General features: G+C 42.7%; 2 protein-coding genes across 2 annotated transcripts; both read right to left on the minus strand.

Annotated features, from left to right (window-relative positions):
• Positions 1-3,757: 3,757 nt before the first annotated feature.
• Positions 3,758-20,425, minus strand: LOC139461369 (ankyrin-3-like). Its single transcript, XM_071242976.1, has 2 exons — positions 19,008-20,425; positions 3,758-3,971 (listed from the first exon to the last, which is right to left on the minus strand). Exons 1-2 carry the CDS (start codon positions 20,423-20,425, stop codon positions 3,758-3,760), a joined length of 1,632 nt encoding a protein of 543 aa, XP_071099077.1.
• LOC139460466 (uncharacterized) lies at positions 18,933-26,143 on the minus strand. The gene is made up of 4 exons (XM_071241946.1): positions 26,044-26,143; positions 22,922-23,050; positions 22,372-22,461; positions 18,933-21,591 (listed from the first exon to the last, which is right to left on the minus strand). Exons 1-4 carry the CDS (start codon positions 26,048-26,050, stop codon positions 20,687-20,689), a joined length of 1,131 nt encoding a protein of 376 aa, XP_071098047.1. The 5' UTR covers positions 26,051-26,143; the 3' UTR covers positions 18,933-20,686.
• Positions 26,144-27,078: the final 935 nt, after the last annotated feature.

Here is a 27,078-nt window from a genome sequence, read left to right on the forward strand (position 1 = left end):
GTTTCCCCAACGTGGTAAATGTCTGAGACCTGCATCACTTCAGGCTTTCCTCCCATATCAAGCTGACTGGAGACCCGTGGAGATCCGGGATAGAATAAGTCTTCAGCAACCCATTCTTGCTGTAAAAAGCGACTAGTTTGTTGTAAGCAGCGACTAACGGATGGTCAGGCCTGCTAACTTGGTTGATGCATGTAATTGATTTCAAACCCTGGTATGAAATGTTAATCCATTGCGTTGCAGGGGTAAATCTAACTGGTCCACAGCTCATTTTGGACAAGTTTTCGTGTGTGAAATATTAGATCTTTTTTAGAAATCAACCCGTTCTTGGTGTTCAGTAAGCACTAGTGGACTGGTGGCTGTGTCTAACCCTGACAACTATGGAGCGTTTTACCACGGGTCAGTGGTGTGTATTACTGATATATGTTATGGTGTATTCTGTTATTAGGGATATATGAAGGAAGTCTACTGGCCCGAATAGTTTTGACAAACTGTACTTACCCCAAAATAACTGAAATTGTACACGCCCTTAGGATGGATACCTTAACATCAACAACAGTGGACTGGGCTAGTGTAATTTCCGTCCCTGGTTATTCTACCGGTGGCTGTGATGAAATATAACAAATTCACACACTGTTGTAGGCTAACACTGTTGCAGTGTGACTGTATAGATGCTGATGGGCTGGCTGTGTGTATAAATATATCCATACTGTATGTAGGTGGAGGCGGGTGGGGTGGATGACCTGCTTGTGGAGGAGATAAGATAAATAGTACAAATCTCATAGGGCGATACATCACTGATAACACCCAACCAGGGTATATATATTGCTGATAGTAACTCTAGCCTCTTGTCATTCTGGATAGTTTATGACGTTACGTTTGGCGCACCAACTTTGAATCCGGTTATTTGTCACTACTAGTAAGTAGATACACCGTGGTATGTCCACAGGGTCTTTACTTGAGGGCCAGGGGCCGCTTAACCACTAACTTTTGAAGTTTGGACAATAGGACACTACACTGATCCCTTGGTGATTATTCCTAATTTGTTATTAGCAGCTTTAGGGATGGTACAGGTGGCCCAATCTTAAGGGTCTGCAATTCACTGTGCAGTTTCTTTACCTAGGTGTACCTGAAACCTATGATCGTGTTTTCGAATCCCAGTTGGCTCTGCTTATTTTTCAAAATTTGTCAGCATCATACCAAGCTCATGGGTTCCTCAAAAGTGGTGAATGTTGTAAGACCTGAAATGCTGTTCAGTCTGTGTTAAACCAGCTCACTGACTATTAGCATCACTTTATGGGGATGAAAAAGTTGATTTCGTTGACCGTGGTGCAACTAAAGTTTAACCTATGATATCCTGTCGATGTCAGAATAATTGACACCTTCAGTAAGTTAACGAAAGCATATGGGTCCGTGCTGTGTATCATCAGTGCTAGACTTGCACAAATCTCTAACTTAAGACAATAATTATTAGTTGAAAGCATATTGTTTTAGTTTATATAAATAATAAGATCAAGTTGTCCCAATAAAAGACCCAATGAAAGACTCACTGTCTGCTTATCTAGACTTGTCTATTATAAGGATAGAATTATGATACATCCATGGACTTATCATTCAGTACAGCCTTGGAGCAAGGCTTCATCAGTGCTGGAAATGAGTGATACTTTCACTGGGTCATGTCTTGACCAGTCTGTTGGCATTAAACCAAGCAGCCTCTGTCTCATCATCCAAGTCATCTCTCCAGGCTCAGCAACCCATGCTTGTCTTAAGAGGCAACTGACGGGATCGTGTGGTCAGGCTCGCTGACTTGGTTGATGCATGTCATCAATCCCAATTGCGTGGATCGATGATCATGATATTAATCACTTGATTGACTGGTCTAGACTCGATTATTTACAGACCGCCGTCATATAGCTGGAATATTGCTGAGTGCGGCGTTAAACAACCAACCCACCAACCATGCTTGCCATAAAAAGTGACTACGCTTGTCGTAAGAGACTAATGGGATCGGGTGGTCAGACTCGCTGACTTGGTTGATGCATGTCATCAATCTCAATTGGGTGTATCGATGATCATGATGTCAATCACTGGATTGTCTGGTCCAGACTCGAATATTTTCAGACTTGCTGACTTGGTTGATGTATGTCATCAATCCCAATTGCATGGATTGATGATCATTTGTATGCTTGCTGAAAAAGCTTCTTTGGGTTTATACGCGTGCTGTTTGTATACATTTGCAGCGTTAGAAATTGGCAATAGTCCTGTAGTCCTTGCCAAACTGCCCAATAGTATCATAAGGACTAGTAATTTGGCATTTTTAAGGGTTTTGCTATATGTTATTATAATCACTAGTGGACAAAAAATGTTAGTTTCTATCGCTCATTTGATGCATGTAATGCATGCGTTTCTGTACGTAAGTTAAGTGAAGTTTTAAATATGTTTTGGGTTTATTTGACACAAATACACTGCTTATCTGTAGCTCTGGTATTATTATATTCGTGCTGTAAGATGTCAGTTTACTCGCCGTTTGTTGATGTTCGTGACATGACTGTCAATCCTGTGCGTGCCTCGTTTGAAAGGTTTCAGTCTTGTGTTTTAGTGCTGCTGTTTCTGTGTTTTCAGCAACGTTCTTCCAGGGTTGTGATGCTGTTTCTTAGTTGTTGGTTACGTTCTCATTGGTTTCTGTTGATGATTCTTTGTGCAATGTGGACCTTTGACCGTTTTATTTTGCTGCAGTCTGTCAGTCTGTCAGTCTTCATGGTAGGCCTGTTACTATACAGGAAGGTTGTTATGTGCCCATTATGGAAGATAGATCAATTATTTTAGGAAATACAAACATGTTTATGATTATCGTCTTTACTTGAATTCTTCTAAAACTTCTCTTGATAATTTGAAGTCAGTGTTAAGTAATGAAAGTGTTTTTAAGCATAGTCAAATTTAGTTAGTTATTGTCTGTTGTGATATTTGCTTTTAGCTGCCAGACAGGTCCGACTCCAAGCAGCCTGTAACTTATGTGATGTCTGTATTAACCAGGCAGGAAATAAGTAATTGAACAGGTTGTTGTTGCTTGTACATTGAATGGATATCTTTTCACATAGAACTATATTATCAGCCAAGCACCTGTTGAACAGTTAACTACAACTTAATACATCTCTATGTTGACCAAGCACCTGTTGAGCAAGCACCGGTTCAACAGGATACCTTGTTACATAGAACTATATTATCAGCCAAAACACCTGTTGAACAGTTGACGCCAACTTGATACACCTGTTGACCACGCACGTTGACCAAGCACATGTTGACCTAGAACATGTTTAACTGTTGACTTCAACTTAATACATCTCTATGTTGACCAAGCACCAGTTCAACAGGATACCTTGTTACATAGATCTATATTATCAGCCCAAGCACCTGTTGATCAGTTGACTACAACTTACTACATCTCTATGTTGACCAAGCACCGGTTCAACAGGATACCTTGTTACATAGATCTATATTATCAGCCCAAGCACCTGTTGATCAGTTGACTACAACTTGATAATCTGCGGTGACCAAGCACCTGTTAAACAGCAGCAAATCTTCGTGTGATCGAACCAGCATTCACTGTCACACTGTATTAATTTGTGGAGTAATACGCCTTTGTTCTATTTCAGCTGAGCTGCCACATGGAGTGAGTGTCGTGATTCAGCCCCTGTGTGAATGGAGGCAGTGGTGCGTGACTGGCTACACAGGTTTGCTCCATGGCTGAATACAGCACTGCTCAGATTACCCACCGGCCCCAGGCTGTAGGACATGTTCTCACAGGGGTGGACTGGGAGGCAAGAGTTGAGCTGAGCTGAGACACATGTAGAGGCCTGTTGCCGGTTTTAGAAACTGGTGCCTGTCCTGTCCGGCCGCAGGAGCCAGGGGGATCTGTGGGTACTTCTAGCAGGTGCCCTCTACCTGCTGTCTGTCCCATGTCCAAGGTAACATAGCTACAGAACACAGACAGCCTGAGAGTCAAAAGGTTACATGGGCCAAGCTGAGACTAGGGTTAGAAATTAACTTTTGCTTCCACGTGTTTGCCAGCAATGTCTCTAGATTCAGTTGCCAACTGTCCAACATTAAAAGTCCTGAATTGTACTAGTTATGGACTGTAAAAGCTTATAACTGTTTGTCACTAAGAGATTTAACTCCGTTGTTTCTCTGGTTACCTCTTTTTTCAAATATGACCAGGGCGATGTATTTGAAAGTTAACTAATTTCTACCAATCAGGTGCTGAATGTATTTGAAAAGTCCTTTACACAACCCCTGTGTCCCAGCAGTGAGGCCCTTGGTATCGAGCTAGGCAACATTGAGGTGGCTGTTTGGCAGGTAGCTATGATCATATCATACTAGAGCTAGGCAGTCATACAATGCACGGGGCATTCCCCAATCACAGAGGTCCATCTCCAGGGATATACACAACACAAGCAAAAAGCCCCAGCACTTACACGCCCTGGAAGCACTTGTCAAGTACTGCAATATTAAGTTCTAACAAAGGTAATCTGCCTAACAAATCTGCAGCTAGTGCTGGGAGCAGGTAGGTGCATGTTTCAGCATTATGAGCAGGGTTAGAAATCAACGCTAGCCCGTTGGCCCAGGACTAGTACAAATTTGTGGGGGCAAGTACATATTGCCAAATATCCCATTGTTTAACATTTCAAGGGCATTTTATCTTTACTCGGACTAGTGAAGCTTTTAAGTTAAGTTCTAACCCTCTATAAGTATGGTTCTGTTACTCCGAGATTCAAACCCACAATCATGACATTATTAGCATTATGAGTATGATGCTATTAACCTGGGATTCAGATCAACGATGATGACTGTTGGGGTAGCCTAGTGGTTAAAGTGTTTGCTCGACATGCCGTAGCAATGATGAACAAAGATTTAACCATTGTGTAGGACTGCCTCTATGGTCCAGTGGATAGGGAAGGTCGATGGGTTGATCCTCAGCCTCGTCATACAATAAAGAATGATACTTGTTGTTACCCTGCCTGGTCGTCGGCATTTCGTGTGTGTGTGTGTGTGTGTGTGTGTGTGTGTGTTATACTGTGTCTAAGTGGGCAACATGTTGCAGCATGGCGTTTCCGTGGGCTAGCACTATAAAACCAGCATTACTCGGACTGGTACTAGCATAAATTAATTAATCCGTACACTTAAAGACATAATTCATTTTTATCACACACACTTGTTAGACATTCGACGAGTCAAGATCTGGGTAGAGAAGAGGTCTTCAGCAACACGACTATGACTTGGTTGATTCACTGACTTGGTTGATGCATGTCATCATATCCAACTTGTGCTGGTCGATGCTCATGATATCATTCACTAGATTGTCAGGTCCAGACTAGATTATTTACAGACTGCTGCTGGGTCGGTCGGGTAGCCTAGTGGTTAAAGCATTCGCTTGTCACACCAGGACCTGGATTTGATTCCCAACATGGGTACAATGTGTGAAGCCCATTTCTGGTTTTCCCCACTGTGATATTGCTGGAATATTGCTAACAGCAGCGTAAAATAACTCACTCACTCACTCACTCACTCTGGTGTCCCCCGCCATGATATTGCTGGAATATTGCTAAAAGCGGCGTAACCCATACTCACTCACTCACTCTGGTGTCCCCCGCCATGATATTGCTGGAATATTGCTAAAACTTTGTAAAAGCAGCGTAAAACCATACACGCTCACTACAGACCGCCATCATATAGCTGGAGTGTGGCGTTAAGCAACAAACACATCTCACCTGTTGAAGTCATTGTTTCAGACCAGATAGAGGAAGCATGTCCAGCCCTGTTTCTCAGTAGACGGGAATATAAAGACTGGGTAATGTAAGCATGAGTGACACAAGTCGGAAGCCTTTCAAGGAAAAACAAACAAGGAGAGCAAATCTTCCTTGTGGAAAGGTCAGTATTTTTTTCTTCAAAATCAGAAAATTTTAAACAACTTCTCCAATTGACCAAGTTTACATTTGCCTTTTTAAGGGTTTTGCTATATGTTATCATTATAAAGACTAGTGGACTAAAACTGTTAGTTTCTGTCGCTGGCATCGTGACATTGCTGCATCATTTCACCTTTTGGATTGATGAGAATTGCTCTTCAGCAACCCATACTTGCCAAAAGAGGCGACTAACAGGGTCGGGCGGTCCAACTCATTGACTAGGTATGCATGTCTTTGCATCCCAGTTGCATAGGTCGATGCTCATGATTTCAATCATTGGATTGTCTGGTCCAGACATTTACGAACAGCGTCATGCAGCTGCAACACTGCTGATTGGCTTGAAACAACATGCATTTCCATCAGGAAAGTAGGTCGAGACGAGTGCAATATTACTCAAATCTCTCATTAAGTCATGATGGGAATATTTTTAATTCATTTTATTAGAAATATTTTATGTTCATGATTCTGATATGTGCCGAAAGTGGTTCATCGTTGATGTTGGATATAAATATCTCGCATCAAAGGTCACTGCTACAAGTGCCTGGAGAAGAACCAATGGAATCAGTGGAATTGTCTGCCCTGAAACCAACACTACTTTAATTAATACAGTTGACAAAGGTTGTCCCGCATCCCACATCCCACATCCCACATAAAGCTATATATAACTGAAATACTGTTCAAACCCGTGCATCGTCATATAGCTGGAATATTGCTGAGTGTGGCATTAAACAGAAAAGAAACAAACAAAACTACTGATAGTCACTTCTCTTCCATATCTGTATTTATATGATATTTGCATGCAGCACACTTCTTTTCCTCGGCATTGGCAAAGTGTGCAAAGGGAGATAACTCATAACTTCTGATCAAACCATGGATAGAATTTAGTAATGGTTGCTATGTCCACGTCATGGTGGGATTTATATAGACCTGTTCAGAGGCTGATATTCGGCCCCAAGTGTGCACCAAATCAGTAACATGACATGACCGTAACATTTCCCTATTTGAATTACAATTTCACAATTCCTCAAGATTTTACAAAAATATGAACATAAAAATAATTCTAAGTTTGAGTAATATCACATTTTTTAGAGAATAAGATCCAAAAGAAGCTGTATGAATTGTTAAAAACCGTTGAAATCTGAGCATGTGCGTTACGTTTAACTTGTGTTCTGATCGTTGTGCTCTGACAGTTGTGTTGTGATAAGATCTCGGTCCAGTTCGTATTTGTGTGTGGTAGTCCCTGGATTTGCTGCTACAGAATATTTATTTTTTTCATTGTTATAATATTGGTATGTCAGGACATTTAGACTTTTCTCGCTTCAAACACGGACTTTAGAAGACTTTTCATGACCATATGCAGCTGGACGCGTCAATCGATTTTGTGTTCTGTGGAAGGTCTTGATGGGAGCAACCTTGAAGATTTGTCCAAATTGCACTCGTCCCGGCCTGCTATAGGATGCCCAGACAACCGTTGACAGGACCATTGCCAGCATACACCGACTCCTTATCTAGAATACATCAATTCCTTATCCAGAATACACCGATTCCATATCCTGCATACATCGATTCCATAACCTGTATACGCCGATTCCTTATCCTGTGTACACCGATTCCATATCCTGCATACACTGATTCCATATCCTGCATACACCGATTCCATATCCTGCATACACTGATTCCTTATCCTGTATACACTGATTCCATATCCTGCATACACCGATTCCATATCCTGCATACACTGATTCCATATCCTGCATACACTGATTCCATATCCTGCATACACCGATTCCATATCCTGCATACACTGATTCCATATCCTGTATACGCCGATTCCTTATCCTGTGTACACCGATTCCATATCCTGCATACACCGATTCCATATCCTGCATACACTGATTCCATATCCTGCATACACCGATTCCATATCCTACATACACTGATACCATATCCTGCATACACAGATTCCATATCCTGCATACACCGATTCCATATCCTGCATACACTGATTCCATATCCTGCATACATTAATTATTGCAATAATGGTTCAGTGTCGCCAAAACACAACCTAGATCTAACCCTGATTTGTATCCAGTATACACAGTATATATTGAAATTTGTGAAGTATCTTGTCAGTGTCAGGGATTGCAGGGATTGCAGTTTTCAGTTGTCTTGATGATCTTGAAGTGGGTATTTGTGTCTTGGGTTTCGAGGCCCATCAGGGCAAGTGTAAAATTGAGACTGAGGAACACATAGTGTTAGTCTTCATTGTTGAAATGATGTGAACTTGTCAAGCTTGACTGAGATATAAGAGAAATTCTGCTTCTCTGTTAGCCGTCATGTCTGGAGACTTAGGGAACTGACTTTCGTAGACTACATTTTTGTCAACTAAGATTATCTGGTTCTCATCTTGATCTGTGTAGCCAGGTTTTGTCGACTTAGCAAGGTTATATTTGTCACTGCAAGTGTTTGACGTGTGTAGCCAGCTCCTGCTGGCTGGCAGAGGGACATGGGCAGGTCGTGATTTGCGCAATCCTTGGTTGATACAGATTCCAATTGCACTTGTCCCGGCCTGCTTGTGACACCCCACCACATCCCCAGCACACAGATCTCGCCATCAGGAGTCCATTGCTGCCACCTGTAGAGTCTCAGTCAGGGTGATACGACACAACACCTGGGTCACGATACGATACATATAGAGAATCTCACCTGAGTGTCTTTTGATATCACCCAAGTTAGATTTTATTTATCATACAACATCATTCTTCCAACCTTTTTCAGTTTGTAGACTGTAATTAGCAGTGTCTTAGTTTAAAAAGTACTGTAGCAGAGCAATTAGTGTTGTCATTTGATTGTGGCATCATGGTAACCAATGACATCACAATGGTCTGCAAAGCATTGTGATGCAATTTCATTGCAGCAATATCTACAATGTAGAATGTAGTTTTGGATGATAAATAGCTATACACATATTTCGTCAAATGGCATGGAAACTTCTTGACAATTAATGTTTCGGAGCAGGTTCAAAAGTTTGCGAGAGACACATTTTTGTAGCAGCTGTTTTTCGTCGTGAACTTGATTCTCTAGTTTCATTACCTTTTGCTATATTTGATGGACAAAACGCTGAGGGTCATCAAACGAGTAGTAGGTAATTTTTTCATCAAGAATATGTCATGTATCTTGTATAGTATCAGACAGCCTCCGTGGTCTAGTGGTAGAGCGTCCGCCCGAAGAGCGGAAGGTCCGGGGTTCGATCCCCGGCCGCGTCATACCAAAAGATGGTACTTGTTGTTACCCTGTCTGGTGCTCGGCATTAAGGGGATAAAACAAGGACTGGTCGGCTCGGAGTCAGTTTACTGTGTCTGAGTGGGGTATTCATGTTAAACCACGGCATGGTATCTCAGTGTGCTAGCACTATAAATCGACATCAGTCCGGACGTACTTAGTACAAGCAGCCACACAAACGTACATGCAGGTCGCTATATAAGTGCAATAATCTTGGACGTGATGTTAAACCCAATTTCACCTCACCTTGTATATTATCGACACATGAAACCTCACGAAAATGAACTAATGTACCATTTAACCCATAATGCATTTGGGGAGGATGTAATGTAAACATGTTGCTTATGCAGGAAAAGCTCAAAATGTTGATCTCCATGGTCAAAGGGAGATAACTCTGATACTTGATTCCAGTTATTAGTACATTTAGGCCATCGTCAAGGGGAGATAACCTTTGACACTTTCTCCCATTTCGGTGACCTCCAAAACATCTGACAGTAATTTGGCATCCATTTCTACCTTTTAACTATTTTATTTGTACACAGGGTTTCACATGACATTTGTCAGTCACTGAAACTGGCAGTGGGTTTTTCAATGTTGAATTTCTTGCAAACTCTCTTGTAAAAAACGGACTGGCTGCCATGTAGATATCGCCAACCCAACCTTGAGGCTGGTTTGTAAAACCCGTTCAGATTGGTCCGTTCGACTCGGTAGCATAGCAAAAATCAATCGCGAGAACACAGGAATGGATCCAGGGGTTATACTGAAATTAATCCCTTGTGGCCCAGTCGTCTGAGGCGGCGCAATTTGCTGTGCAGTGTTGCGTCCCCTGGGCAGGCCAGAAACCTATGATTGTGGGTTCGAATCCTGGTTCACCCCGATAATGTTTCTAGGTTTGTCAGCACCATACCCATGCATGTGGGTTTCACCGAAGTGGTAAACGTCTGAGACCTGCATCACGTTGGGCTTTCCTCCCACATTAAGCTGACAGGCCGTGATTTAACTGGAATACTGTTACAAGCGACATTAAACCCAACTCGCTCACTCACTCACTCACTTGTTCACTCGTTCACTTGTTCACTCGCTCACTCATTCACTCTCACTCACTCGTTCACTCACTCACTCACTCGTTCACTCGCTCACTCACTCACTCGTTCACTCACTCACTCACTCGTTCACTCACTCGCTCACTCACTCGCTCGTTCACTCACTCACTCACTCGTTCACTCACTCGCTCACTCGTTCACTCTCACTCGTTCACTCTCACTCGTTCACTCACTCACTCGCTCACTCACTCGTTCACTCACTCACTCACTCCTTGAAATAAGGGGGATGAGGTTAGAAAAGAAGTCTGAAATGTTGTCTTTTGCTTTGCTTTGAACAGTGACAGGTTCCACTGATCTTAATAGTGTCGGGCAAGGAGTTCAACATTATAGCCTCTGTCACACTAAATGAACGAAATCGGAAAGATTTGAGTTTGTTCAGGGACAACTCCTTTATCTGACATGAGACTGGAGAGATGTTGGGGTGTACATCTGGACAAGGTCAGACAGTTGGGTAGGTGCTGCACCATAACACTGAGGGTTGGCAGTAAACACTATGGAATCAGTGACGTTGTCCAGCACAATAATACAACACACATATTGCCCATTCTATTATCAACCAATGAGGAAACTTACCAGTAGGCATGGCCTAATTTTCTTTGTTTGTTTATGTAAACATACTCCAAACATGAACAAAGAGAGATAATGCATGTATCTTCCTGCTGACTGTTGAACATTTTATGACTGTTTGTCTTTCTAGAGTCCAGTTTGATCAGTTGCCAACCATTAAGATATACAGTTTTCACAATCCTATTTTGCACCAAATTCTGCCTATATTAAGTGGCATATTTTAAAGCTATGTGTTCATGATGTCAATCACTGGATTGTATGGTTCATACTCGATTATTCACAAGCTGCCGTCATATAGCTGGATTATTGCTGAGTGTGACTTTAAACAAGAAACAAACGAACAAGGACCAGCTACAAACTGATCAGTAGTTTGATCCTCCACCCACATCAAACCAAACCCACTAAAAACTTGTTGCTTATCTGCCTGGCTCTAGGCATTAAAGGGGCGGTCGGGTAGCCTAGTGGTTAAAGCGTTCGCCTGTCACGCCGAAGACCCAGGTTCGATTCCCGACATGGGTACAATGTTTGAAGCCCGTTTCTGGTGTCCCCTGCCGTGATGTTGCTGGAATATTGCTAAAAGCGGCGTAAAACCATATTCACTCACTCTAGGCATTAAAGAGATGAAACAAGGACTGGTCTACTCGGAATTGTATGATGTATAAAGGTATAGCCAGGTTTAACTGTCGACTGGTTACACCAGTAACTCAGTTGGTTGCGCTATAAAACCGGCATTAGTCTGGACAAGTACAAGCACCAACACACGTGCACACATCGTTATGAGTGCAATAATGTTGAACATGATGTTAAGCCTCATTTCACATCACCTCACATTATGTTAAGAGCATATCAACCAAAATGAAAAGACCCGTGAAGATCCGGGGTAGAATAGGTCTTCAGCAACCTATGCTTGTCGTAAAAGGCGACTAACGGGATCGGGTGGTCAGGCTCGCTGACTTGGTTGATGCATGTTATCGATCCCAATTGCGTGGATCGATGCTCATGATATTAATCACTGGATTGTCTGGTCCAGACTTGATTATTTACTAACCGCCGTCATATAGCTGGAATATTGCTGAGTGCGGCGTTAAAAAAGAAACCAACCAACCCACCAAAATGAAAAGTGCTTCAGTATCTGGCATAACTGATTTCAGTCTTTTGCAGCATGAACAGTCCCAGACCCTAACATTAAACAAAGCAAGAAAATGCAAGAAACAAATTTCCACGTCAGCTAATATAAGCATAAGCAATAATAAGCTAGCATGCACGTTGCTATTTAAGTATATTTCCAACTGCTAGTAAATGTTCTGTCTCACTCACTCACTCACTCACTCACTCACTCACTCACTCTCTGAACTCACACTTAATAACAGTTCAGTGAGGTGGGGGTCCGGGATTTTGGATAGTGATGGCATATGTTTTCTTCTTTCAGATACAGCTACAAAACCAGATGGGTTTTTTTAATGAAAACCACGAGGCTGAATATGGAATGGTTGGTTGGTCCCTTAACATCGGAGTCGTGTCCCACCATGGTGTGATACATAACTGTTTTCTGTTTGCCAGGTCCAGGTCCCAGGTCCCAGGTCCCAGAGATGGACGAGTTTGTGTGTTGAGAGACAGGTGTGACCTGTGCAATATTTTGTTTTGAAACAAATTGCACTGGTCCCGGCCTGCCTCCCAAGACACCCAGCGACTGAGCACGGCGACTGAACACAGCGACTGAACACGGCGAACACAGTAACCTCAACACGACTACCCAGCGACCTCAACAGACCTCAACATGGCACTTTTATTTTTAGCTATTTAATTATTATTATAGTGAGAATGAAAGCGGGGAATTAAGGAAACCAATCTGATTAAACAAATGTAAATTGGTCTGGGAAATAGTAATTTGATTGTAAAACTTTGCCCAATTCACTATGATAGCCTTCCCCGAGACAACCACCTGTGTAGATCCGGGTTAGAATAGGTCTTCAGCAACGCATGCTTGCAGTGAAAAGTGACAAACGGTATCAAGTGGTCAGGCTCACTGACCTGGTTGATGCATGTCATCGCATCCCAATTGCGTGGATCGATGCTAGTGATGTCAATCACTGGATTGTCTGGTCCAGACTTGATTATTTCCAGACCGCCGTCATACAGCTGGAATATTGCTGAGTGCAGCGTTAAACTACAAATACTATCACTCTCTAAGACAGACACCAATATACATGTCACTATGTTTGGAATTTGAGGTGAAAATTTAAAGATTTTTGTAAAGAGTGCACACTGGTGGCAGAGGGTGCTACGTGCTGGGAAGGAGCCTGATTGAGGAGTTGTTAGGAAAGATATGAACATTCTTTGTAATAATATCTCGCTATACCTCTTTGTGATAACTACTCACTCTTGTGCCATGTGTGAAGCCCATTTCTGGTGTCCCCAGCCGTGATATTGCTGGAATATTGCGTCAAGCAGCGTAAAACCAAATTCACTCTCACTAACTCACTCACCTGAGGATGATTAGTTAAGTGTTTGTAATATCAAGAATTTGGGTTTGATTCCCCACATGGGTACGATGAGTAAACTCTTGTCACCTGCAACGATATCTTGCTAAGAGCTTTGTATCTGGGTTCGAATTGGTCTTCAGCTTTTCATGCTTTTTGTAAGAGGCGAGTAACAGGATTGGGTGGTCAGGCTCTCTGACATGGTTGATGCATGTCATTGTATCCCAGTTGTGCAAATCAATGCTCATAGTGTCAATCACTGGATTGTCTGGTCCAGACTCAATTATTTACAGACCGCCGTTGTGGAAGTGGAATATTGCCGAGTGCAGCTTTGAACAAAAGACAACAATCTGAGGTTTCACTCTTCTTTTAATTTTACACTTTCATTGTCAGTGAACTAAGTGTGGATGATTAAAATGATGTGGAAGCTAGTCATATTGTCAGTTGAATTACTTAGGAAGGAAAATGTTGGAAAATGAACAGGATCAACAATCCTCGTCGTCGTCGTCGTCGTCGTCTTATGTTGTCATCGTCATCTTGACAGCTGCCCTGGTTGCTGTGTGTGTAGGTGTCTAGGTCGTGATGTTTGCAATATTTGTTCCTTGATCAAATTGCACTCGTCCCGGCCTGCAGAACTACCATCTGTCATCACCAGGCTTCTACCGGAGGTGAAATCTTGAGGCTGAAACACATTCACATATTTAATTCACGAAATACTGCCATACAGAAATTTACATGACGTAATTTATTTTTATCCCCTGCACCCACGGAGTTGGCGGGGATATAGAAATGGGTTCCTTCTGTGCGTGTCCCGAAATCGTTTCCGGAACATAACGCAGAAACCGTTAAATATTTCTATATAAATCTTTGCATGTCTATCAGACTCATGCTGAACTGGTACATTTTGCTTTTTAGGAATTTCAAGAAATTTTTATTTTTTATGTTTCCATGGCAACAAGTTAGATTTAGGTTCTATAAGGGTGGTATTCGTTTCCGGAGCGTAACTCAAAAACCGTTAAATACTTTCTTACAAAACTTTGCATGTCTACCAGGCACATACTGAACTGTTGCCTTTTGATTTTTAGCACTTTGGGAAATTTTTATTTTTATCCCCTGCCCAACGAAGTCCGTCTGTCACGTTTCGTTTCCGGAGCATAACTCAGAAACCGTTAAATATTTTTTCATGAAACTTTGCAGGTCTGTCAGGTACATGCTGAACTGGTGCCTTTTACTATTTAACAATTTTAGGATTTTTTATTTTTTTATTTTTCCATGGCAACAAGTTGAACATTTAGAAATTTATGAATTCTTCTTTTATATGCCAAAAAATTCAACTTGATACCCATTTAACCTGATATTATTAAGTCATAATAAAGGGTTTTTGTGTGCCTACATTTTGTGTTTGTCATCATTTGGAGGTATCTCGAATAGTAGGGGAAACTGTGCATGCCTTCTACCAAGTTGTCAGTATGTGCTTCAATGATGGTTGAGGGTAACTTTCGTTTAATGACTTCATCATCAAATCCATCTTCCCTACTTCTGCACTGATTATGACAGAGATGAGTGTGCGATAAGATGGCATACTTCTCTATGGAACCTTTTACAGTTTTCAGCACATGTTGATATGAAGACTTTTGTGCTGTAGAGTTTTAACATTCACATTTATGATATTGTCTTGTTTGTTTTTTTATACCCCTGACAAAATGTCGGGGGTATATAGTTATACCAAGATTCGTCCGTCCAAAAACTTTGTCCGCACGATTTCCCTTAAACTATTCAGTGGATTCATCTCAAACTTGGTACTTATGATCTGTGTCATATGGAGGGGTGCAGTCAAAAGAAAAAAATTGTTTTCATTAATTTTCCATTTTTTAATGAATTTTTCAAACCCTAACGTCTGTCCGAAAACTTTGTCTGCACGATTTCTCTTAAACTATTCAGTGGATTCATCTCAAACTTAGTACATATAATATGTGTCATATGTAGGGGTGCAGTCAAAAGAAGTATTTATTAATTTTCCATTTTTTTATGAATTTTCAAACCCTAAGTTAACCCTATCCTAGCTTTTTAATTTTTAACTACTGACACACTAGGCGGGTCGGGGGTATTAGTGAGCCACGCTCACTTTTGCACTTGTTCACTTTATCATATCACATGGTATGACCATATTGTTAAATAGCCACATCATCATCAAGGAGAACTTTCCTCATTCACTTGCGAACTCTGCTGGAGCAGCTGCCTTTCAATGAGTATAGGATTGTTATCACTGGGGACTTCAATATGGAGCAGTCAGTCCGTGACAACAATGCACTATTCAACCTCATGGAGGAGTTTACAATGGCCCAGTATATCAGCAAACCAACCCACACCCTTGGGTGTACACTAGACTTGATCTTCTGTAATGAACCCATCTCTACAGGAGTCTTTCCAGTTCCATACACTGACCATCATCTTGTGAGGGGTGTGACGGAATAGGTGTAGTATATTGAAGTGACTATCATTATTTCTTAGTATGTTAATCAATGTGGTAATGAACTAAACTTTTTGAATCTTAATATTTTGCATTTTATCTACTATGTCCAAAGCAACGTCTTGGGTTTGAACACATCACAAACAAATACCAACAAATATGTTAACAAAATGTGACTTGTAATGTTTTTTCTTTCTCCCACCCTAATGAATTCAGTAGTAAATGTAGTAACTGGTTTTGTCAGTTTGTACTTCCATCATGTTTTTGTGGAGAAGGTTTCATTTTTTCTTAAACTTCATAGAAATTGTGTTTTGCAGCATTTTATTTTGTTTCTTCAGGATATTTTGCATTTACATGAAGTAGATGCTCCCCTGCTGCCTTTTACTCCCTACAAAATTTTGAATATTTTCTAATGTATGTGTTTGTGTGATCAAATTTCACTATTGTTGACATAATATACACTTCATTTGCTGGGCAGGAGACTTGGCCACGTTAGTGGCAACTCTTCTTTTTTTAAACAATTTCCATGACAAGTTCCGCCTCGGTTAAAAAAGGTTAGGGTTTGTTTAGATTTAATTATGTCCTATTTTCTGCAACGGGCTGGGGATATAGCCACGTTAGTAGCAAACTCTTGTTTACATTTCCATGGCAACTTGTCAGCTTAATGTGGGAGGAAATACCAAAGTGATGCAGGGCTCAGATGTTTACCACTTCGGTGAAACCCACAAGCACGGGTATGGGCTGACAAACCAAGAAACATAATCAGGGTGAACCGGGATTCGAACTCACAATCATAGGTTTCTGGCGTGCCCAAGGGATGCAACTCTGCACAGCTAATAGCGGCGCCTTAGACGACTGTGCCACCTGTGCCCCCCAAACCTCTAAATAAAACTGGCCTGCAGAATGTCATGTTGTTTGAGTGAGCCCGGTCTACAGTTTAAAAAAATATATAATTCACTTGTGAAAGAATGTTTATAACAACTGAACGTATTTAAGGGTACAGCAAGTTCCCTTGATACCAAAATTATAAAATGGTCGTAAGTATGCTGGTCACTGATTTAACCTTCGCAGACGAGAAAATTAAAAACTGAACATGGGAGTCCTGCACGACTCATATACAACACACTTGATGATTTGTCAAAAGAATTGTTTTTAAGGTTTTCGGGAAGCATTCTTTTAAATTGGGAAAATTGTCATCTTCACTTGTTTAGACATACTTATGTACTTGATCTTATCAGAAGTCTGGAGCTTGCAATTGTTGAAATGAAAAAGCTGGGAAGGATGAGGTAGACGAAGGGAAATGCTTGAATATTGTCAAAAGCGATGTTAAACCTGGCACTCTTGTCATTGGAAAAGGGACCACCTCTGTGGTCTCGTGGATAGAACGTCTGGCCGGGGAGTGGAAGGTCAGTGGTTTGATCCACGGTCTGGGGGCACGGGTGGCCCAGTCGTCTAAGGTGCCGTGATTCGCTGTGCAGAGTCGCGTTCCTTGGGCACGCCAGAAACCTATGATTGTGGGTTTGAATCCCGGTTCGCCCCGATTATGTTTCTAGGTTTGTCAGTACCATACCCGTGCTCGTGGGTTTCACCAAACTGGTAAACGTCTGAGACCTGCATCACTTCGGGCTTTCCTCCAACGTTAAGCTGACCCGCTGCGAATAACTGGAATATTGTTAAAAGCGGCGTTAAGCCCAACTCACTCACTCACTCATTGATCCACGGTCTGGTCATTCCAACAGATGTTAAAAGATGGCAGCAGTTATTGTTACCCTGCCTGTCGCTCAGCATTAAGGGGATAAAACCCAATTTCACCTCGCAGTTTAGGAGGGTTGGGATCCACTGTTGCACGCCCACCACAAGCCTTTTTGAAGCACACATGTTGTTATATGGCACTGTAATTTATTGTTGAACAATGAGGCATAGTGGTTTTTCTATGTATTAGTTCCCCTTGGAAGACAGAATGCACAAATTCTAAAAACATGTAGCAGGGCACGTAACTATCATGACATAACATTTATACTAAGTTTTCCTATAATAATTTGATCAAGTGTTTTATAAGTTATCATAGTGTAATACTTTTACATCATTTCATACAATTATATACTCTTCAAAAAAAGAAACTTGACACTGACTTTCAAAATGTAATATAATGCGATTGTTTCAAAATAGGACACAGAAACCATAATTGAAACACTGTTTGAAGCATACATGTTGTCATATGGCACTGTAATTTATTGTTGAACAATGAGGCATAGTGTTTTTTCTTTGTAGTAGTAGTTCCCCTTGGAAGACAGAATGCACAAATTCTAAAAACATGTACCAAGGCACGTAACTCTGGAAAAAAAATAATTAACGGTATCTCTGATAAGCTGGCAAAGTTTCATTCATGTAACTTCAGTAGTCTCTGAGACAACTTGTCCCTATTTCACTCAGTATGTACAAAGTTGAAAAGCATAGAGTAAGGGCCTAACTCATGTGAAATCATGACCAGTAAATGATCAGTGTGTAAAATTTCATTACTCTAACTTGAGGAAATTTGTCCACATAGAGATGCTGAAGGACGGACTTTGTGGCAAGGGTTAACAACCTGCTTGTGATGTGTTCCCGATGAACACATTGGTCACCCAAGTGAAAGTAGGCTAATGTCATGACCTGGCTTAAAACAATATGAAACTTCCTTAAAAGTTCAAATATCTTAGTCTTGAGAACCACAAAGCTTTGAACAAAGAAACTTGGTCAATAATCATGGCTTTAAGTAGGTTTAAGTCTTTGGCACTAAGAAATTGGTTGAACATGAAGCTGGCTGTGTCCAACAACACAGTATGTTTATGTTAAGGTCTATCACCCTGGGACATGGGGGGCCAAGGTGTCTATTGCTGTTGGTTTCATTCACGGATCACTCTCATTATGTATCTGATGAAATCTGTATTAGAAGATAAAGTCCAAGAAATAATTTAGTGTTAATAACATACATAATGAGAGAATTTCAGAAGCTACCCTTAGAATATTTCTTCTACATCCATATTCTCGCATGAGTGAAGTCAACTGTGGATAGAGATATTGCATTGCGCAATCAAATGGAGTGTCGTTCTCTTTGTTGACAACATTCTTCTTGATACCAGGTGTTTGAAGCAAAACACGAGCACACCCAAGTTCCCCGTGTACTGCTACAAAGTGTAAAGCTGTCCGATCTTGTTTATCCTGAATGTTGGCGTCTGCACCTCTCTCCAGTAGCAATTCACAAAGGGCGGCGAACCCCTTAGCCGATGCAATATGTAATGCTGTATTGCCTTTGAAGTCCACGGCATCAGGATCAGATCCTGCATCAAGCAACACTTCTGCTATTTCAGTGAGTCCTCCAAAACAGGCAAAGTGTAACGCACTTCTGCGGTCATAATCTACCTTGCGACAATCAGCACCCCTAGAGAGCAGTTCTGACACAATCTCCGTCTGGCCTAATTCTGACGCGATGTGCAGTGGTGTCTTCTGCCATTTTTCCTGGCTGTCAATCTTGCAATCTTTGTTCAAAATCAACCTGACTGTTTCTGCACAACCACTGCGCACTGCAAAATGTAACACGCTTGATCCCTCCTTGTTTGTGTGATGAATCATCTGTACCCCTTCTGAAAACATTTCGTTGGTTAGTTTGGTGTTCCCATACAGAGCTGCCACCATGATTGGCGTCACGCCCTGCTTGTTCTCAACATTCACGTTGGCGCCATGGGCAACCAGCAGATGGAACAATTTCACATCATTGTTTCTACAAGTGTAGTAGACTGGTGCAACTCCATACATATTTCTGTGGTTCACCTCGCACCCATGTTGCAGAAGCATTTCGACATTCCTGCGATGACCTCCTTCAACTGCTGGGAAAAGAGCTGTGTTTCCTGCCTTGTTCTCCAAATGTACTGATGCTCCTTTTCTAAGAAGTGACTCCACAATATTCTCTGAATTGGATTGACTGGCAATATACAAAGCAGTTAAGCCATCATTTGTTTGCAGGTTTAAGTCAGCGCGATGACGTAAGATGATGTCAACAGTTCTTTCATGGCCAACCGATGCCGCTCTGTGAAGAGGCGTTTCACCCTTTTTGTTCTGCAAGTTTACCGTTTCTCTGGTGGTCAACCGTTCCGTCAGGTCCTGATTTCCAGACTCTACTGCTAGATGCAGGGCACAGTTCCCTTCCCCATTTACCGATGTCCTATTGGCTCCTTTCTCCAACAGTTGTCCACATAAGCTCACATTGCCTGCTTTTGTTGCACAGATCAGTGGCGTGTCGCCCTTGCTGTTTTTCGAGCTAACATTATGAACACCCATAAACTTTCGTGACAGCAGTTGTGTTGCACCTTCTTCATTGCCATAGTGACAGCAGCCGCACAAAGCTTCAGTGTACTCTTCAGAAGATAAATGTCTATTTGCGATGATTTTCCTGAGAAAGGTATTCTTCCCACAGCTGGAGACTAGGAAGAGAAGCTTCAAGCCTGACTGAAAATCAATTGACTTCATGAGGTCATTGATGTTTGTCTTTTCGAGAAACTTTCCAACATAGTCCTCATTTCCAAACATACTGTGTGACAGAACCTCATATAGATTGCCTGAGTTTATTTCTGTCAGGAAACGGTTTATGAGTAAAGGAAGTATTTCCTCCGAAACAGAAATAACTTTACCTTGCAACTCGGGGTGCAAATTGTCGCTTCCTATCACCAACCAATCCTTCAGACAACCCATACTACTGAACTCCACAAGGAATGCAGGGTTTGTCAATCCAATAGTCGAGGCAACGCTTTCATATATTGATGGATGCGAAAAAATAACACATCTCCCTTCTCACCTGAAGTAACTGCCTTCAAAACGTTTCAAGATGTCTCTTATTTTCTTCGTTTTGATGGTTGGCAGTCCGGGTTCATCAATGCTAAGCTTCTTGCCAAGCGAATGCATGTTAAACCTCCCATCGTGCTTCAGTAGAAGACTAAAGACAACTTCCACTGATTTGTCCTGGATAATGTGCCCTAGAGTTTCGTTCAGAAACGCAATGGGATGCTGGAAAAATGATTCGGGATCAGACAGAGCACCCTGCAAGTTGAAGAGCAGCTCACAGCAGTGAGGGAAGCCGTGAGGAAGGTGAATGTCAATCATCCTCTGAGAAACAGTCCTTGGTAGCGTCAGGTTGTACTTCTGTTCGAATGATTTAATAATGTCTAATTTGTCATTTGGTTGCAATTGTTTATCTTTGGAGATGTCGATTATGGAATCATTTCTGAAAATGTTGTTGACAAATTTGCCAAGTTTGAGCCTGGCATCCTTCCAGATATATTCCCGACTGACACAGACGAGTTTCACAAGCCGGGCTTGCGACCTTTCTTCACCAGTGCCAAACATTGCTTCTGAATCCGTCTGGTCCAGCCTGGCTTTCACATCTTCCAGAACAGGAATCCATTTCCTAACATTGCTTTCGTCAAACTCAAACGCGCCCCATAAATCATTGATCATGACAACTGTATTGTTGGTGAATTTACATGCAAAGTATTCTTCTGGTGTTTTGGGCACAAAGACTGTCCAATTGAGCTTCCTCAAGTTGTCTAGCAGCAGGTACCCCAGAGTAGTCTTGCCTTCTCCAGGACACCCAGTGATGACCACTGTGGAGTGGAGTTGCAGGTGCTGGTCAGCTGCAGTGCAAACACTTGTCCACGCGCGACCCTTCACATGAGTACTCACTTCATCGTCCCATCGATCTGCAAAGTAAATATTTTTACTGAATATTTATTTGATTTTCGTATTGCATACCTGTCAACATAACTGAGACACGCAGATTTTTTCATCACAGATCACTCATTTTCAACCAGATGGCTCTTGAGTACTGCTCAAAATGGTTAGAATCATTTTGGGCTGTGGTGCTTTAGATAATAAGAGTGACAAAAGCCTTTCCATAATCATCTGGACAACTTTTATGCCCTATGGAATCTGTTTTATTGGATAATTGAGACTGGTCATTCTCTGGCCTTGACATTTAATATAAATATTTACTGAGGCCTTGAAAGATGTAATGCTGATCAAGGTACTCTTTCAGCATCGGAGAGCCTGCATGACTTCTTGCCTAAATGTCTTACCCCCAAATGCTACGCAGATGTCATGTATGAAGAAGTCCAGTGGGGCATGGGTGGCCGAGTCATCTAAGGCGCCTCAATTTGCTGTGCAGAGTTGCATCCCTTGGGCATGCCAGAAACCTTTGATTGTGTGTTCGAATCCTGGTTCGCCCAATTATGTTTCCAGTTTTATCAGCACTATCCCCGTGCTCGTGGGTTTCACCGAAGTGGTAAACGTCTGAGACCTGCATCACTTCGGGCTTTCCTCCCACATTAAGTTGACACGCCGTGATGTAACTGGAATACTGTTAAAAGCGGCTTTAAGCCAACTCACTCAACTTCAGAAAGACAGAGATGGCAGAAAGTCTATCAACATGAGGTCAAATCTAAAATATTTTACGAAAAAGATCTCAAAAGGGCACTGTGTACCTTGTTGGTGTTTTTGTAGAGGAGAAACTACAATCTGTGTCCCACCATAACACACGTTCTGGCCATCCAGCTCATCACACTGTGCACTGCCTGAAACAGAAGATGTTTTTGATTGTTTTGTTCGGTTGTTTGTTATTTAACGCCGCACTCAGCAATATTCCACCTATATGACGGCAGTCTATAAATAATCGAGTCTGGACCACACAATCCAGTGATTGACATCATGAGCATCAATCCATGCAATTGGGATACGATGATATGCATCAATCAAGTCATCGATCCTGATGGTGCGATCCCATTAAACGCTTCTTACGAGAACCATATTCGCCTTTTAAGGCAAGCATGGGTATCTGAAGACCCCGGATCTGCAGGGGTCAGAGGTTTTTGAAGAGAATACCATCAGTGTCCCACCATCAAATTTCGGCCCTTCATGATACCATGTTTTGAGAACTTTACTTGTAATATGGAAACATTTTCCTATGTTTGTAAATTTCAAAACTTTGTATTTTACCGTCAGACACTGTGATCAACAACAACAAAGTATACAAACCTTCAGTGTTGATGACCTGCGTCCCATACACAGAGACGTTCTCAGCATCGATGTTCAAGTTTTCCCCCCTGTACCCAGCCCCCACCCGACTGTGCCTTGGGCGCCTCCGTCTTGCTCTGCCATCGTTGTCTACAATGAGAGTGTTGTCTTTATGCCAGCTTCAGCACAACAGCTGAATCAATCCTCCACCAGAATGAGCACGAAGGTCACCTATTTTGACCACCTAAACCACACTTAAGTCAGCTCCAACCGTCGAAAGTAATTTGGGACCATGCTCTGTACTAGCTCCAAAAGCATCTGGTGTTATTAGACAAGCACACATACTTGACTTGGCTATGGATATCCTAAACCTATTTGTAATGGTCATGGGCACACCTGTTTGTGCCCTATGTATAGTGGTCCTATGTCTGGTGGTCTTATGTCTGTGTGCACTGGTCCTATGTCTGTGTGTAGTGGTTCTATGTCTGCACTGGTCCTATGTCTGTGGTGGTCCTATGTCTGGTGGTCTTATGTCTGTGTGCACTGGTCCTATGTCTGTGTGTAGTGGTTCTATGTCTGCACTGGTCCTATGTCTGTGGTGGTCCTATGTCTGGTGGTCTTATGTCTCTGTGTGCACTCTGGTGGTCTTGTGTCTGTGCTTGTCCTATGTCTGTGCTGGTCCTATGTCTGTGCAGGTTCTATGTCTGGTGGTCTTGTGTCTCTGTGTGCAGTGGTCCTATGTCTGTGGTGGTCCCATTGTCTGTGTGTAGTGGTCCCATGTCTGTGTGTAGTGCTCCTAGGTATGTGTGTAGTGCTCCTATGTCTGTGTGTAGTGGTCCCATGTCTGTGTGTAGTGGTCCTATGTCTGTGTGTAGTGCTCCTAGGTATGTGTGTAGTGCTCCTAGGTATGTGTGTAGTGGTCCCATGTCTGTGTGTAGTGGTCCCATGTCTGTGTGTAGTGGTCCCATGTCTGTGTGTAGTGGTCCCATGTCTGTGTGCAGTGGTCCTATGTCTGTGTGTAGTGGTCACATGTCTGTGTGTAGTGGTCCCATGTCTGTGTGTAGTGCTCCTAGGTATGTGTGTAGTGCTCTTATGTCTGTGTGTTGTGGTCCTATGTCTGTGTGTAGTGGTCCCATGTTTGTGTGTAGTGGTCCTATGTCTGTGTGTAGTGCTCCTATGTCTGTGTGTAGTGGTCCCATGTCTGTGTGTAGTGGTCCCATGTCTGTCTGTAGTGGTCCTATGTCTTTGTGTAGTGGTCTTATGTCTGTGTGCACTGGTCCTATGTCTGTGTGTAGTGGTTCTATGTCTGCACTGGTCCTATGTCTGTGGTGGTCCTATGTCTGGTGGTCTTATGTCTCTGTGTGCACTCTGGTGGTCTTGTGTCTGTGCTTGTCCTATGTCTGTGCTGGTCCTATGTCTGTGCAGGTTCTATGTCTGGTGGTCTTGTGTCTCTGTGTGCAGTGGTCCTATGTCTGTGGTGGTCCCATGTCTGTGTGTAGTGGTCCCATGTCTGTGTGTAGTGGTCCCATGTCTGTGTGCAGTGGTCCCATGTCTGTGTGTAGTGGTCCCATGTCTGTGTAGTGGTCCCATGTCTGTGTGTAGTGGTCCCATGTCTGTGTGTAGTGGTCCCATGTCTGTGTGTAGTGGTCCCATGTCTGTGTGCAGTGGTCCTATGTCTGTGTGTAGTGGTCCCATGTCTGTGTGTAGTGGTCCTATGTCTGTGTGTAGTGGTCCCATGTCTGTGTGTAGTGGTCACATGTCTGTGTGTAGTGCTCCTAGGTTTGTGTGTAGTGCTCTTATGTCTGTGTGTAGTGGTCCTATGTCTGTGTGTAGTGGTCCTATGTCTCTGTGTAGTGGTCCCATGTTTGTGTGTAGTGGTCCTATGTCTGTGTGTAGTGCTCCTATGTCTGTGTGTAGTGGTCCCATGTCTGTCTGTAGTGGTCCTATGTCTTTGTGTAGTGGTCTTGTGTCTGTGTGTAGTGGTCTTGTGTCTGTGTGTAGTGGTCCTATGTCTGCAGTGGTCCTATGTATGTGCAGTGGTCCTATGTCTGTCTGCAGTGGTCCTATGTCTGTCTGCAGTGGTCCTAGGTATGTGTGTAGTGGTCTTATGTCTGTGTGCAGTGGGTCCTATGTCTGTGTGTAGTGCAGTGGTCCCATGTCTGTGTGTAGTGGTCCTATGTCTGTGTGTAGTGGGTCCTATCTCTGTGTGTAGTGGTCCCATGTCTGTGTGTAGTGGTCCCATGTCTGTGTGTAGTGGTCCTATGTCTGCCTGCAGTGGTCCTATGTCTGTGCAGTGGTCCTATGTCTGCCTGCAGTGGTCCTATGTCTGCCTTGGTGCCAAGTCTGCCTGCAGTGATCCTATGTCTGTAGTGGTCCTATGTCTGTGTGTAGTGGTCCTATGTCTGTCTGCAGTGGTCCTATGTCTGTGCAGTGGTCCTCTGTCTGTAGTGGTGCTATGTCTATCTGTAGTGGTTGACTGTATATTTGTATTGGTCCTATGTGTTTTCGTAGTGATCTCTATGTGTGTGAAATGCACTGTATGCATATTTACAGTGGCCCCGTTGTCTATTTTTAGTGCTCCAAGCCTGCGTGCAGTGGGCCTTACTCTTTTAGCGTTGTTTATACAGATCTTTGTTACCCTTTGATCCGACCAATCAGTGCGTCGCTTACCAGATCATGAAAGTGACAGTCGGAATGTGATTTGTAATCATGCAACCTCGAAAAGTTTAACACGGGGTCCATACAATCTAGACCATCTATTAGCCATTCCAGAATGTTCTTTTGTTTAGGTTTCAAATTTTTAATCGAGAATTTGTCAAAATATGTTTCAAAGCGTAGTCAACAATTTGAAATTAGTGCCGAAAAGCACGAGAAACCTGCCTTCTGATTGGTCATTCCATTGGTCGGTCTAAGTTCGGGCAAGGTCGGCCTGACGTGACCCCTAATGGGATGTCCTCAGATTTTTGTTTAGCGGTAGCGAGAACTAAGATCTGATTTTAATGAGATTGATGCACAAACAACTTTATGTAACATGGCAGGTATACCTTACGATTAAAGGAAGAAGGAAATTACGATCTAACGTATCGCACACCTCTTATAACATGAAGCCAACCGGACCCTGTCGCGACTCCCGGTTAACTTACCCATCATCAGCTAATCCTTCAGTTCATCACACGGTGTAATTAAGGAAATAATCCATCAAAAGTCAGCTAAATGTAGCACTAGAAAGTCGAATTGCGCAGTTGCCACGTATGCGTCGCTGGGAAGACCCAAGATCTATTTTTAGTTTAAACCCGGCGGTTCATCTACATCAGCAGTTTCGAACCAGCAAAGTAAGTATTTCCCTCCGAAGGATACAGTTGACTGTTTTTGATGGGATGCGCTTTGTTATGTTCCTCAACTATTGCATCAATGAGAATTGGTTGAATATTGTCTTGCAGAACAGCCACCGGTTTAGCAGCCATGTGAAGGGTTACCTTTTACGTGTGACTCGTTCAGTTTCGACTCATACCTTCATGGAGGTGAGGTGAGGTGAAATGGGGTTTAACGTCGCGTCCAAGATTATTGCACTTATATAGCGACGTGCATGTACGTGTGTGTGTTTGTGTGGTTGCTTGTACTAGTCCGGACTGATGCCGATTTATAGTGCCAGCTCACTGAGATACCATGCCGCAGTTTAACATGAATACCCCACTCAGACACAGAATACTGACTCCGAGCCGACCAGTCCTTGTTTTGGCCCCTTAATGCCGAGCGCCAGACAGGGTAACAACAAGTACCATCTTTTAACGTCTTTTGGTATGACGCAGCCGGGAATCGAGCCCCGGACCTTCCGCTCTCCGGACGGTCGCTCTACCACTAGACCACGGATGGTAAACAAATCGTGAAACACGTGCATGGTGTGACGCGGTTGTCTGAGAATAATCGTGTCTGGACCAGACAATCTAGTGATTGACGTCATGGGCATCGATCAACGCAATTGGGATACAATGACTTGCATCAACCAAGTCAGCGAGCCTGAACACCGATCCCGTTACAACAAGCATGATTGTGGGTTCGAATCCCGGTTCGCCCCGATTATGATTCTAGGTTTGTTAGCACCATACCCGTGCTTGTGGGTTTCACCGAAGTGGTAAACGTCTGAGACCTGCATCACTTCGGGCTTTACACGCCGTGAT

This window comes from Haliotis cracherodii, unplaced genomic scaffold (assembly GCF_022045235.1).
Source record: "Haliotis cracherodii isolate W230 unplaced genomic scaffold, xgHalCrac1.p SCAF_14, whole genome shotgun sequence".
Classification (NCBI taxonomy): Eukaryota; Metazoa; Mollusca; class Gastropoda; order Lepetellida; family Haliotidae; genus Haliotis; species Haliotis cracherodii.

Excerpts from the sequence above, each read along its gene's own strand:
- LOC139461369 (XM_071242976.1), bottom strand. The coding sequence starts at position 20,425 with ATGTTTGGAAATGAGGACTATGTTGGAAAGTTTCTCGAAAAGACAAAC. Across the intron at positions 3,972-19,007 it reads GCAGTACACGGGGAACTTGG|CTATGTTACCTTGGACATGG; the intron begins GTGTGCTCGTGT and ends TGTGTTCTGTAG.
- LOC139460466 (XM_071241946.1), bottom strand. Across the intron at positions 22,462-22,921 it reads GCAGGTCATCAACACTGAAG|GCAGTGCACAGTGTGATGAG; the intron begins GTTTGTATACTT and ends CTTCTGTTTCAG. Across the intron at positions 21,592-22,371 it reads TCTACAAAAACACCAACAAG|ATCGATGGGACGATGAAGTG; the intron begins GTACACAGTGCC and ends TTTACTTTGCAG.